This window comes from Mastomys coucha, unplaced genomic scaffold (assembly GCF_008632895.1).
Source record: "Mastomys coucha isolate ucsf_1 unplaced genomic scaffold, UCSF_Mcou_1 pScaffold9, whole genome shotgun sequence".
Taxonomy (NCBI): domain Eukaryota; kingdom Metazoa; phylum Chordata; class Mammalia; order Rodentia; family Muridae; genus Mastomys; species Mastomys coucha.
In genome coordinates, this window is record NW_022196915.1 from 44152765 (window position 1) to 44168246 (window position 15482).

Here is a 15482-nt window from a genome sequence, read left to right on the forward strand (position 1 = left end):
TGAACCCACTGAAATCTGCCTGCCTCTGCCTTCCAGAGTGCTGGGATTAAAAGCATGCAGTACCACCACCCAGCTTAGGCAGTGTATGGAAGCTTTGAGGAATCTTTCCAGCTCCTGAAAGTGTTTTTAAAACAGGTTTTCTGGGGGGCTATAGAGATGGCTCAGCAGTTAAGGGCACTGGCTGCTCTTACATAGGTCCTGAGTTCAATTCCCAGCAACCACATGGTGGCTCACAACCGTCTATAATCCACTGCCCAGTTCTGGTGTACTCATATTCATAAAAATAAATAAATAAATCTTTAAAAAACAAACAAACAAGTTTTCTGATGCCAACAGACAGTGCAATCACCCATCAATAAAAAGAGAAAGCTGCCATATGCATTTGTAACAACACTATGAAGAGGTTTGAAAATACTACTCTGAAAATAGAGATCTTAAATGGGCTTAAATACGGTAACCATTTGCCAGTCACTAAAGAGAAACTGAAGTCCCTGCTCCTCCCCATTCCTTACCTTTCTCTTCTTTCTACCAAAGTGACAAGGAGTTGAACAGTATCACTCGCAAGGTCTTGTTCACTACTCCACACTGACAGATTGCTGATGACCTTTTGTAAGAGGTAGCCGATAATCCACTGGGAACCCTCTGTATCTGCTCCAAATGCTGTACTCAATGGCAAACTTATCTTAAGAGAAAAGGTAAGAATTTCTAAAGTCAGAAAGATCAGCTAAAAAAAAAAAATCCACAGAAAACCAACAAAAAAAATTAGCTTCAAAGCCTGAAGAAGTTCTCACTTCACATTAGTTTTATCACTTTTCATTTGTTGAATCAAAAGGCTGATCCTTTATCCACCCATGTTTTTCAACTAATTTTTTTTCTGTCAGTTTTAGTCTGAGTAATTATTAACAAACTGAAAAGTGACATATTTGAAATAAATAGACATGCACACCTCAAAGACAATATAAAAACATATTATTCCAAAAAAAAAAAAAAGGGCCGGGCGGTGATGGCCCATGCCTTTAATCCCAGCACTTGGGAGGCAGAGGCAGGCGGATTTCTGAGTTCGAGGCCAGCCTGGTTCCAGGACAGCCAGGGCTACACAGAGAAACCCTGTCTCGAAAAAAACAAAAAAACAAAAAAACAACAAAAAAAAAACAAACATATTATTCTAATGGTAAAGTATCTTAATACTGGCTAAAATCAATAGAATCAAACGACATACTCTAAAAATGTAAAGCAATAGCATTTGAATCCCTTATATTTTTTTTTGTAAAACTCCTTTTCATTTCTTTATACCAGAGTTGTCTCTCTTAAACAGGTTCTGTTTTCTTCTTCTTCTTCTTCTTCTTCTTCTTCTTCTTCTTCTTCTTCTTCTTCTTCTTCTCCTCCTCCTCCTCCTCCTCCTCCTCCTCCTCTCCCTCCTCTTCCTTCTTCTCCTTCTTTTCTTCTTCTCTTCTTCCTCCTCCTCTTTCTCTATTTTTCTTTTAAGGCATTTTCCCTGTGTTCCTGGAACCCAGAGATCTACTTGACTTTCCCTTCGAAGTGCTGGGACTAAAGGCATGTCACCAAACCCAGCTAACAGGTTTGTTTTCATACATGAGACAGACAGACAGACAAAATCATCCTACCTCTAAACTTGCCATCATCATAAACCCAAAAAGACTTACTGGTTTTATATCCTTACCTGATCATACAGTTTTTCATCTACCAGGAGGTAAGTCTTGGCCCAGCGTTTTAGAAACCAAACAATATCTTTGCCCATTTGAGGGCTTAGTAGATGAGTGAGATCTGCTCTTATTGCTCGCGATTCAACTTCTGAGACTCTTAGCACAGCAGACAATAGCCTGTGGGGAGAAAACAGAAGTTGCTAACCCTATTTTTTTTCCCCTATAAAAATCCTTTTTGTTTCTTTATATCAGGTTATGTGTGAAAATTTCATCAATAGGGTTGTAGATAAAGTCCCCACATCATTTCTGATCTTCAAGAGTCAAGACAAATGAGGGGTGAGAAGCACCCTCTGCTCAGGCTGCAACCGCAGATGTAAATCTCAGCATCACTGTCTAAAGCGTAGTTCCCAATTCGAAATGGAGGAATACATAAAATTAAACGTTCAGAGTATAAGCCAATTGTTCATCACTCCTCCAGTAGACAGTTTATATTTTTGTGTCACAAAACACAAGTTCTGTTATGCTTTAAGATCAGAGAGTTGACTTATTAGAATGTTGTAGGTACTGAGCCTTGTCTCCAAATACCATGGTCCTGCATATTGTCTCATAATCTTGTTTTTTAATGGCATCTTAAGATAAAAAGCTTCCTAGAATGATTACCTACCTAAGTAGGTAATAACATAGTGCTTATTCCCATGTTATTGCAATAGGAAAGGGACATACCAGAAATTATGTATTTTTAACTTGACTTTAGCGAAAAAACAAGGAAGCACAGGTTGTAATGGTCCTAGTCCCAGACTAGGACTCTAATAACTACAGTCTGGCCTCTGCTCTATTCCTTCCTACCCTCAAGAAGGCTGAAAACCCTGTGTAATCAAACTAGATGGATGTGTGCTTTCTTTATTGACCTGATCTCTCACCAAGAAGTATTTGGTGCTATTGACCACCCTGCCCCTTTGAAGGAGCTCCCTCCATAGCTGCCCTGGTCTCACTTCCTATGTCCCCATCTGTCTGCTTACTATTTCCCAGTCTTTATGGAAGACTCTTCTCTGGACTTTGTTTAAATCACAAGTGTCTATCTTATACCCCCTGTACCCCTCATACACACCATCTACATGCTCCGCATGAAACAGTGCTCAAACTTTCTAAATTTCAGAGTGTATGTGAATAAGAATAACAGAAATTCCAATAACTTCAAGTTCGTCAATAATGATGTAATAAATTTTTCCTGTAATACTAAATTATTTTAAACACAATTAAAAGCCTAAGAGAATTTGAAATAAAAGTATGCAATGTAATTCAATATTTGTGATGTTGATAACTACCACCATCTATTTAAAACAAACTTCCTTTATTTGAACTTTTTTCCCCAAAGAACATTATTTACCAATTGCACTATTTTCTGTAATACATTTATATATTAACACTTTTCATATATTTTCAATGATCATAAAACTGTAAGAAGACCTTTAGATATTAAAGGTCTTCTGAATTGACTTACTATTGTTATACTTAACAGCATACTATAGAACAAAATGTAACAAAAATTTAAATTATAAAACAATTTACCCCAGTGCTAGGGTTCCAATCTAGAAGCTTATACATGCTAGGCAAAGTGGTCTACCACTAAGCTACAATATCAGACCAATTTTGTGCCTTCTCCTGGGGATAACATAACACATAAGGGCTTTAGATCTCCTACTTGTGAATGAACCAAAGTGCAGCAAAGGTTTATTGCTTTCTCAAGAGATGTAAGCACTGGAGGAAAAAAACAAATAACAAAAAACTTGTCCCATTAAAAACCAGAAATTATTTTTGAAGTACTAAGGTCATCTGTTATTTGAATTACTTAAGTTATATGACAAAACCCAAAAATCAAGTCATTCCATCTAGCCAAACTGGGCCCCTTTCAGTGTTGTGTGATGCAATGGACTGCGTTGTTGGGTTACCTAGCCACCAACACCAGGTGACCTGGAACTGCCCTTTTATTTGGTAGTCTTTGGGTACTCATACACATGCCAGTCCAAACACACTGGTGAGCTTGAGTCTTGCTTTTGTCTAGTGGAAGAGAGGTGAGGGTGGAAATAGAGGTCAGGCAGTCCTTCAGAACCTTCCTTCCTCATTTCCTTTCTCTATACCATGCCCAGAAACCAGCAGTAGCCTGGAGAATTCTGAGAAACGCCTCTCAAACCCAAGAGCCTGTTTCCAAATTTTCCCTAAGACTGAAAATGAACTGCTTCCCAACTTGGCCTGTCAGTTAACTCCACCTTCTACAAGACTCCATAAAACAGCTCACTTCCCTCCTGCAAATCCTGCTCATGAACCCAACAGAGCCCTCTCCTGCCTCCCTGACCCCTCCTCTCCTATGATAACAGTGCCTCTCCACCCCAAAGTGCCTTTCCTCCTCTCATCTGCCAAGCAGCAGTCGGCCAAGAATTATGCCAGCAGATCAGACGAAGTAAGACTCCTGAAACATCTGCTATCTTAGGCGTCCCATCCTTAAATCCCATCCAAAGGTTGAGTTGAAGAAAAAACTGAGCCAAATATGTTTTAGTTGTTAATATTTCTTGACCAATACCCTAGTCAAGTTATAATGTTGAACACTTTATATTCCAGCAGTCCTTGGCTTCCCAATCCATCTAGTATTAAATTTGCATCCTAACTGTAATAACCCAAAAGTCAGCATGATGAGTCAGGCCTTAAAGCCTCACAACCTTCTGCCAGTCACCTACTCTGGATGCTGGCAACTATGACTACACCCACAGGCAGTTTTCCCCACTTCCCCACTCGTGACATTGGTAATAGAGTGGGAATCAGGAAAGCTCTCTACGTGACTTACTCCTCTATTCAGAACGTATAGCAGCACCCCAGTCTTCTTCAGTGCAAAGATGTCTTACAACCCCTGAAGGTTAACCTTTCCTCCTACTTATTTCTACAATTCCATCTCCTCTAAAAAGCTATTTCTCTCAGCTTGGTCCACAACAGCATTCTGACCATGCTTGACCATGCCAGGTATGGCCAGGGCATTAGTTAAATTTTTTTGTTTTTTTGTTTTTGTTTTTGTTTTTTGGGGTTTTGTTTTTTGTTTTTTGTTTTTTGAGACAAGTGTTTCTCTGTGTAGCCCTGGCTGTCCTGGAACTCACTCTGTAGACCAGGCTGGCCTCGAACTCAGAAATCTGCCTGCCTCTGCCTCCCAAGTGCTGGAATTAAAGGAGTGTGCTACCACTGCCAGGCTGCATTAGTTATGTTATTTTATTTTTGCTCTAGCTGGAATGTTCTTCCCCTGGGCACATTCAAGACTCTCTTATCAACAACTTCAATCCTTGCTCAGGAGTAATTTAAATGATGCTTATGTGAATCATACTACTTAAGATTGCAAGAAGCCCTGCAGGGGTCTGAGCTTCGGGTGCCCTGCCCTTGTTGGCTTTTCACCCACAGCACTTCCTGTTTTTTAACACACCCCATCACTTGTTGACCGGCTAGTTCTTATCAAAAACTCTAACAGTAGAGTAGATATTGCTTGTTTTGTTCATGAATGTATCTCATGTGCTCATAAAGTTTGCAACCCATGAAGGTACTCAATAATAAAGAATTCTTAAGAAAAGAAATTCATTTTCTTTAAGAAATATGAACTACATTTTTACTAAATCAAAAGTTGTTTCTCCCATATATCAAATCAATTTCATAATAACTCTAGATAAAAACAACAAAAACAAAAATCTAGCTATTCTAACATTCCATAGTTTGTGTTCTAAATATGAAAATGATTTGCTCTCACACTAGTATAAGGGAAATGGTCCAAATGGTACCTGCTACAAGAAATAGGACAACAAACCTATGGTAGAGCTCGGAAATAAACAGTCCTAGAAATAACATTCACCAGGATACAAACCAAAGCTAAAATCACAAAATCTAATCACAACAACAACAGGAACAACAGGGACCTCAAAAGAAACCTTTGCTTATATTCATGGCAAACAAAAGAATATACTAATAAAGGAAATAAAGTCCCAAACAATTCCTTGGTATCAGCTTAATATTTGACCTTAAAATAACACAAAACAACAACACAAACTCTGTATCTTCTATTGCATTTACATTGAAAAAAAAAAGTAGGACAAACCCTTGATGAACTGACAAACCCATGCTATCATCATGTCTACTATCTCGAAAGCAACTGAGACTAAAAGACAATGAAATAAAACTTAAATCCACTTTCAAGTCAATTTTTAAGAATACAATTAATTCAGATTTACCCCCTTTAGTTTCACAATTAAGAATTAATGAAAACATTGCCTATGCTCACAGGAAGACAAATAGTGACTCTTCTCGGAGACGGTCTTGCTGCCTTTTAATTACTGCTGACAGGGCTCTCAAGTTTTACATAATTAGGATAACTATTTCTATAATATAATAATGACAGTTTTCTTAGGAAGCCACTGACATATAGTTTCCACTTTCATAAGCAATACATACTTGTTAAGGCTCAACTGGTTTCTAAAAACTGTTTTTCCCTCCTGTACATATATCATTACTGCTTACTGATGGGCAAACACTACATTCTTAATAAATTATAGTGAATGCTATTTCCAAGTCTTGCATTCAGATTCATTTTACATTTGTTCTCTTCAGTACTGGATAGCTCTGCTATCCTGCTAGCATGCCTTGCCATCCTTGTGTTTCGAGGCTGCTCTAAGTTCTAGTTTCTTTCATGTATCCAATTCACAGCGCAGCGCGCCTACCCCTCCAGTCATCTACCCATCAACTCAGAGGTTATGAGACAATAAATCACAAGAGTGCAGCTATAGAGTTCATATTACCTAATCACAGAATCTGTTCTGCTGTACCCTGGGATGGAAGAAGCCTTTTCTCCTGGAGATCCCAAAATTTGAAGTGTTGTATTAATGTCAACTTCAGATGAATGCTTAATGGAATATTCCATTATTTCTGGAGGTATTAGCGGAGTCTCTCCCTGAGTATCATCAGCTAAGAGGTAGCCTTCAGTTTAAAAAAAATTAAAAATGAACACTTAACAAATCTATTTACCAAATTGCACTATAAATGTTTTCAGTTTTGATTTATATACATCATATAGGTTGATGTAAAAGTAAATTATGTTAACCTGCTAATTTCAAGATGAGGTGCAGCAACTGTCAATTTCTTAAGATAACTAAAACTCTCAAAAGTACAGCAAAAGATCAGGGACAAATGGTTTAGTCATCAATCTCATAATGCATGGTGACATGTAGGCTTTGAAAACTGGAGTAATTTATTCTGTTAAGTTAATGGGAATTCTGCTATTATAGCAGGAATTTATTCATATACAACTTTTAGAAAGTCAAGGGTTTTTTGTTTTTTGTTTTTCCTTGATTACAATATAGAATCACTAATAGGGTCAGTGGTCAAGGAAAAAGACCCTAAGTCAGACTGCCTAAACTTGCATTCTGGCTCCACAACTTAACTGCAGTATGACCATTTCTTATAAGTTCAGTTTCTTCATCTGTTAGCTGGGAATGATGATGGTGATAGTGATGATGATGGTTAACATCACAGAACAGTACTAATTCAAGGGGCTACAATGTGATCCGAAGGAAACACTTGGCATATAACAGGTCCAAATGCATGGTAGCCAGTGGTTTTTAAAGACTATCTATTGCTCTATGTCAAACAGCATGTGTATCCAAGTCATTCAGCACTATATATGAAGTATATATACTGTTGATATTTGAGATGGGGTCTTGCTAGGTAGCCCAAGCTGCCCTCCAAACCACAATCCTCCTGCCTCAGCTCTCCTTTGGGCTGGAATTACAATGATATGCCACCACACCAAGCTCTACCTATTCTTTTTAATATATGAGGCTTCTTTTAGGTTTAAATGATATCACGGGCAACTACATTAGGAGGAAAAAGTAACTAACCTGTAACTAAAATAAGCCAGTGAATATCTTCGTAGAGATCATCAAGCATTTTGTTGTCAATGGTGCTTGATCCGGGTGAAGCAAGTAATTGTTGCTGATGCCGTTGTAACTGGCCATGGAGTCTTGTTACCCTTTCTTCTAATAAACTAAAAGAGGAAAGAAACAGCAGCTCAATCAAGTGCAGGATACAAAGATCTAGGCCAACCGATAACTTCCATATAACTAAATAACATAAACTAAGATGTTAGCACAAAAAAAGAGAACTAGAAGAAACATAATATATATTTAATGACACAGAATTAAAGTAACACTTTACAAACAAGCAAGGTTTATATGATAGGCTTATACTGGTTATCCAAGTCATTTCTCATGCTTTGTTTTCCTTAATTCCTGCAGTCTATACTGTAGTGCCTGGGTTCCAACTGTATAAGCCAAAGAATGCAATCATAACATGCTCTGTCCACTGGGTCCAGTGTGCTGGGAAGGGGTAGGGATGATCAAAGCTCTCCAGGGAATTGGGAGCAGAGAGCACTTCTCCAGGGGGTTCCTGGGCTGGTGTACCTTGTCAGAAGAGGCATACAGTGTTCAGCAGCAATTCTTCCTAGCATTCCTACACTGGCTAGTTGATCAGAAAACTGATCTCGATCATCTTCTTGGAGTTCACTTATTTCTTCTTCCTCACGAGAGGCCACACCATTGGCAGTCTATTTGGTAAAAGAGAAACAATAAGGAAATACAGCTTCGTGTTCTAAAAGACATGTGTGTCTGTGACTCTGTCGAGTGGCTTCAGGAAGACCTGGACAGAGCCAACCTACAGGTACAGCTTTCTAGAACTCCTTTCTAGCATTGCTAGCAGCCCTGGCAGCTCAAAGGGCAAGAAGAGCACTAAGGAGAAGGAAGGAAGGAAATGCGTCTCTGTGCACCTTCTAATAGCTAGCTGTGTGCCTACAGACTACCTCTTATACTAGGGATTGTCACACGTCATTAGAACAGTCTAGCATCTTAGGATTCCCTAGTTCTTTGAATATAGGATATTATTCAATATAGGATGTTATCAGACACCTGGCAAGACAGAAGTGACTAACTGGAAATTTGAAAAGGCAGTGATTATAATTAACAGCCCACATATGAAAACTGGTAGATACAAGGAACCACATTTTTCTTAGCAAATCTTTGAAGGAACCTATCCCAAATTTCTAGTGTTTTATGTTATCTAATATGATTAAATAGAGCCTGTAGTAATTTTTCATTCCACCTTGCTTAAAACTTACCAAATTCCTTGTGCCATCTGGAGCAGCAAGGTGACACTGAATATAGGAATTAAACACCTGAACTGCATGCTGCGTGAAAAAGCCTTTATGGAAATGTTTATCATCTCGGACCAAAGTTAGCCAGGACTCCAGCAATTTATCATATGCTTCCATGTATACCATGTCATCCTTATCAAGCTAAAAGAAAAGACGATTCATTAAACAAGTATCTAGAGAAATAAAATGGGCATTCCAAGAGGTATGCAGCTATGTACAAAAACAAAGGAAAGTATTTCCAATTATTAAGCATGTTTTAACCTTCTAAAATTTCCCTAATCCCAAAAGAAACAATTCTTTAGCAATATGACTAATTGTTTAGGGCTTTGTGGAATGTATATTTTTAAAATAAAAGTAGTATTAGCTTTTTGAAAAGCTAAAAAAATAGAATATATAACATTATAATATAATTCTTTTAAGATGTATTATTTCATTTATATGAGTACACTGTAGCAATCTTTAAACACACACCAGAAGTGGGCACTGGATTCCATTACAGATGGTTGGGATTCACCATCTGTGCTGGGAATTGAAGTCAGGACCTCTGGAAGAGCAAGCAGCCAGTGCTCTTAACCACTAAGCCATCTCCCCAGCCCAATAAGTATAATTCTTACACATTTGTCTTTCTTGTACTGGGATAAAATCCCAGTGACATACTGAAAGAAAGAAAGGAAGAAAGAAAGAAAGAAAGAAAGAAAGAAAGAAAGAAAGAAAGAAAGAAAGAAAGAAAGAGAGAGAGGGAGAGAGAGAGGGAGAGAGAGAGGGAGAGAGGGAGGGAAGAAGCAGGGAAGCAGGGAAGAAACCAAGAGAAAGCCAGGCCTCTCCTCACCCAGCTGAGCCTCTCACCCCATGGTGCAGAGACTGTCATGATCTTAGCTATTCATGTGATTATTCCCATTCTTTCTTGTTCATGAGTAGCTAAACTCATTTCTCAGTTAAAATTTCATACTAAAGTAAAACCACACCACTGAGACATAAGGAATTTCCCAAGAAATAGTTAAAACAAACAAATAACAGACTACAGAGCTATTTGTGGTCTAAAATCCCTCCTTAGATTGATCTAATATTCTGCTGGAAAAAAACAAAACAAAACAAAACAAAAAAACTAAAAACAAAAACCATTGTACTGAAAAAGCTGCAAAGACCAAGAAATGGACTGAGCTGGACCCACAGCAGAGAATGCCACTGCACCTGAGAAGCTACGACCCTCACACACAGTAAGATGGTAGGCAAGAACTATGCAGACGGACTCAGGAAGAGGACAGAGATGAAGCTTCCTTTTGACTGTGGGAGTAAGGAGAGACGGCTCAGGAATTAGGAGCACTGACTGCTCCTGAGTTCAACTCCCAGCACCCACATGGTGGCTCCCAGACATCTGCAGTGGGATCGGATGCCCTCATCTCCTGTGTCTGAAGACGGCTGTATAAAATAAATATATCTAAAATAAATAAATCTTAAAAACAAAGTAACTGTAATGCTCATGAAAGTACATTCAACAGAAGCACATGACACAGTTTTGTTTTTGTTTTTTGAAAGAAAACCACACTGCCTGTATTGTGCAATATGGCAGTGGCTCAGATGAATATGATCGAAGTATATTACATACACTGTGAAAATTATTCTTTACAGTTAATATGTACTGTTTTTTAAAAAGTCAGGAAAAACAAAACACAGATGAAATCCAAAGCACAATGTTGATTATAAACAAAGGGAAAGGTAGCTCTGTCCCTTCTATAGTTTCCTCAAATACGAAGAGCTGAGCATTGAGTTCCTCAAGTGAACAGGATCCGGTCTTCCCATAGAAACATCTGTGGCTTGTTTATATACTTAACAAGGCGTGTGCTTTGCAGACATCATTTGTCAAGTCTTAACAGTTTATCTTGCCAAAATAAACAGACTGGTAACATATCTAACAGGACTTAGGAGTAGCATCCTCTGATCTAGTCTCAAAAAGAAAAACATAGGACATTCTAAAGACCCACTATCATTTTTCTAAGTATATATTTAAGACATGAATCAAAATGTAAAAGCCTTTTTTAAAAACTTAAAACCTTATAACCGTATTATTAAAGGAATTCCCCATAATGCCTCCATTAAACCCTGATATTAGAATGATCTCAAGTAGAATATACAAGACCTTACACATTGGAAGGTAATTTAAAATAAAGACTAAGCTTCTTAGAAAAAAAAAAAACCAAATCTTTGGTTCCCTCTGTACACCAATAAAGTAACTCATCAGGCAAAGTGTGAGAAATTTGGTTGATGACAATTGGCAACTGGATCTTCCAGTCTAATCCCAGAGAAGTGAAACCTAAGCTAGTGCTTTTTCATAATACCTTGGCTCTGTTCCACGGCCACTCTGGCCCAGACCCAGCAGCCTGCTGGCAGCATGTGGACAGATGACTAAGGAGACCAATCTAGACACTATGTGCTCATGCTCTGAGCACTGTCAGGCCTAGTGCCAGAAAGGCTTTGGAGAGGGGCTTAGAGCTTATGGGACCTACTTGACCCCACTTTACTCCATTTGATTATAGAAAGGGGAATAGAAATCAAAACATGATTACAGCACTTCTCTCTCTGCCTATAACTAGCCTGAAGATGTAGAGAAGTGTGAGGGTGCAGTGCTTCAGACACAGAAAAAAAAAAAAAGGACACTTACGCTTTAATATTTTGAGTATATAATCCCCAAAATAGTGAAATGACAGGAATTGGCTCTGGTCCCTGTCTGACAATGAATATAATTTCAGTGACTAAAGCCCAACATTATTCTATAATTCCAAGTACAGGATATTCTGGGAAGGGAAGATTATAGAGACAACAAGAGTAGTATGTCTTGATATGGTGATGCACACATTTAAATTTCATCATTTGGGAAGCAGGGACAGAGAGAGAAGGGGGAGAGGAGAGAGCAGGGAAGAAAGAAGAGAGGGGAAGGGGGAGGGAGGAGACAGCGAGAGCAAGAGCGAGAGCGCAAGCACGAGCAGGGAGAACGATGTTATCACCCAGGAGTTTCCATAGCCTGGTGCAGAAGAACGAACAAATGAAGCACATAGAATTTCTACAGAAGTCAAATACTCTTTAGGATAAGATATATGTCATTATGCGTTTGTCCAAATCCAAAGCATTTGTACCACCAGGAGGCTGGACATGGTGGCAAATGCCTTAAACCTAGCACTTGGGAGGCAAAGACAGAAACAGGTGGATCTCTGTGAGCTCCAGCCTGGTGGACATAGCAAGTTCCAGGACAGTCAAGACTACATAGAGAGACGCTGTCTAATAATAATAATAATAATAATAATAATAATAATAATAATAATCAAGACTACATAGAGACGCTGTCTAATAATAATAATAACAACAACAACAACAACAATAATACAATCAATTTAGAGCACCATGAAACCCATGGACTCTGAGTGACAACCATGAATCATATAACAACAACAACAACAACAACAACAAATCTACACTACCAGACATGAGCCCCGTGGAACTCAGACTCTGAGTGACAACCACAAATCAATGCAGGTACAGTAATAACACAGATACCACTCTAATATAGGCTTAGTGGGGCAGATGATGATAAGGGAAAAGTATATGAGAACATCCTGTATTTTCACTCTGAACCTAGAGGTACATTATTAAATATAGTCTTTTCATTGCTACCTATCTATATAAATATATCAGATATTTTGAAAGTAGACAAATAAACAGACTAACTTGCTTGTACTTACAAACTTGCTATCATCTGCAAACAACTCCAAATCTACCCTAATAGTAATGACACTACCCACAACCCATCCCCCTTCGTGCTTTCCCCCATGGTGAGCAAATAATCAATGCCAGTGCCAATGCCAAATTCTTCCATGAAATCAGAAAGCACTTTCTTCTTTTTTAAGAGAGGATCTCTTAGCCAGGCAGTGGTGGCGCATGCCTTTAATCTCAGCACTTGGGAGGCAGAGGCAGGCGGATCTCTGAGTTGGAGGCCAGCCTGGTCTACAGAGTGAGTTCCAGGACAGCCAGGGCTATACAGAGAAACCCTGTCTCGAAAAACCAAAAACGAGAGAGGATCTCTTTATGCAGCCCTGTAAACTGTACTGGAGCTTGTTATGTAGATTGGGCTGGCCTAAATTTCAGAGATCTTCTATCCCTGACTCCTGGGGACTAGTATTTGCCCACCTAGAAAACATTTTCTATCGAATACAAAATGTCTTTGATTTGTCCTCCCCACCCCATTTTCATAGTAACGAGCCTAAACTGAGGACCTCAGGTATGACGGGTAAGTGCTCACACTGAGCTACACTCTCAGCCTGTCTTCTCAGTGTTCTGTTGCTGTGAAGAGATACCACAAATAGGCAACTCTTAAAAGAAAGCATTTAACTGGGGCTTGCTTCAGAAGTTTAGGGTATTATTATGGCAGGGAACATGGCAGCACACAGGTAGACATGGTGCTGGAGAAGAAGCTGAGAGCTCTACATCTGAATCCACTGGCAGTGTGAAGAGAGGGCCAAGCCTGGCAAAGGCTTTTTAATACCTCAAAGCCCACCCCCAATGATACACTTCCTCCAACAGGGCCACACCTCTTAATCCTTCCCAAGTAGGAGCACTCCCTGAGGACTAAGCATTTAAACATGAGCCTATATGGGCCATTCTTATTCAAACTACCACATAGACCCCAGACTACATTCCTAGATATAGTTCATATACATAAAAATATGCAATTAATTTCACAGAGAATTTTATTTTTAAGGATAACTTCTAAGGAGTTCTTTAGCCTTACTGAACTCTAGAATTTCCTATTTCCAGCCTATAAGAACTTTGAGAATAGAAATAAAGTTAACTACCACAGAAGACAGAGAGGAAGATAAAGTGCCATGTACCCCAGCTGGGGTATTCATGAGCAGCATCTACTTGTAGACATGATGAAAAGTTTGTTTGGCAGAACCAAGGTATATAACAGAAACCTGATCACAGGAGCAGGGATATACGTCAGAGATACATATGTGAGAAAGGAGCTCTATCAACATGCTTTGTTTCTTTGCTGTGAAGCCCTGAATGACCTCCAGCTGACACAAGTGCTGGGAGTACCAACATGAGCCATCATGCCACAGAATGGTACACTGTACTTAATCTGCATTGGTGAAAGAGCTGTTCCCTCTGTTTTATTTCTCTACCACAAATAAAACTTGCATTGTACAGTATAATATCAACAAACACATGGATAGACCATATCTTTTATGTTGTTACTTTTCTGTTGTATCATTTGAGTTAAATATGGCAATAATGACTTTAAAAAAAAAAAAGACAGAGAGGCTATAGCGAGAGATGGCTCAGTGGTTAAGAGCACTGCCTGCTTTTCTTCTTCTTCTTCTTTTTTTGGTTTTTCAAGACAGGGTTTCTCTGTGTAGCTCTGGCTGTCCTGGAACTCACTCTGTAGACCAGGCTGGCCTTGAACTCAGAAATCCGCCTGCCTCTGCCTCCCAAGTGCTGGGATTAAAGGTATGCACCACCACTGCCTGGCTACTGGCTGCTTTTCTACTGGCTGGGTTCAATTCTGGCAACCACATGCCAGCTTAGAACCATCTGTAACTCCATTTCCCAGGAATACGACACCCTCACATAGACATACAAACAGGCAAACCACCAATGCACATAAAGTAAAAATAAATAAAAGATTTTAAAATAAGAATACCATATTAAAGAACAGTAGATGGTAAATAAGCTTTACTCTAGTGCTACAATACTTCAAATGCTTTCTTAAAAGATTTAAAACACCTACTTAAAACATTAAAATTGATTAACACCCAAGTCACAAAACACTGCATAGTATGATTTGTGATCCAACCTGAGTTAAACATAACAAAGCAATTTTTAAGATAGGATTTTTCTGTGCAGCACTGGCGTCCTGGAACTCTGTGGACCACTCTGCTCCTCAAGTATGGGATTAAAGATGTGCACCACCACACCAAGCTTGCAATAATCTTTAAAATGCAATAGTTACAAGTTTTCTTTCAAATACTCCTATAGAGCCAAAATTACCATTATTTTTGGAAAGAAATATTCTGTCAACATGCAAAGCTTAAACAATATTCCTGTGTCTCATTTCAGCTTTTCCAATAAGAAAAGAAATACAAGCATGATGAGTGGACAGGGGCTCCTAGATCCACAGTGTGTGCCGGTTCAGCTATCAGAATCACAGGGGAGGGAGGCTTCTCAACTAATCATGCACAACAAAAGGTCAAGTTACACCAAAACAACATCATCTCCTAGAGTTAACTATGGCTTTCTGCTCTCTACTTCAAAGGTGATGTTTAAAAAAAAAAAAAAAAAAGTCCCTTTATGAGATTCTGTCTCACTGAGCACAGGCTGGCCTCAAATAGGCATTTTCACATTAAAGAAGCCAGGTAAGGTAGCACACATCTGTTATGTCGGCACTCAGGGGTAGAGGCAGAGGCAAGAAACACAGAATGAGACCATTATAACTACTATCCGGTAGCCAAGAAAACAAATGATGTACGTAAGTAAGAAGATCCAATCTGCTTTGGCTGGATTTGTTTGGGACCTTCAGCTATTAGCTGAATATTCTCCAATAT

The 15482-nt window shown here is 38.9% G+C and overlaps 1 protein-coding gene across 3 annotated transcripts in view; it reads right to left on the minus strand.

The window, feature by feature from the left end:
* Positions 1 to 15482, minus strand: part of Xpo4 (exportin 4) — an 89574-nt gene that overhangs the window by 19343 nt on the left and 54749 nt on the right. For all 3 annotated transcript variants that reach the window (XM_031362135.1, XM_031362136.1, XM_031362137.1), the window contains 6 exons: positions 8854 to 9030; positions 8144 to 8286; positions 7583 to 7728; positions 6485 to 6662; positions 1682 to 1841; positions 513 to 682 (listed from right to left, as the gene is read on the minus strand). In XM_031362135.1, coding sequence (XP_031217995.1) covers positions 513 to 682; positions 1682 to 1841; positions 6485 to 6662; positions 7583 to 7728; positions 8144 to 8286; positions 8854 to 9030 — 974 coding nt within the window. The remainder of the gene's footprint in view (positions 1 to 512; positions 683 to 1681; positions 1842 to 6484; positions 6663 to 7582; positions 7729 to 8143; positions 8287 to 8853; positions 9031 to 15482) is intronic.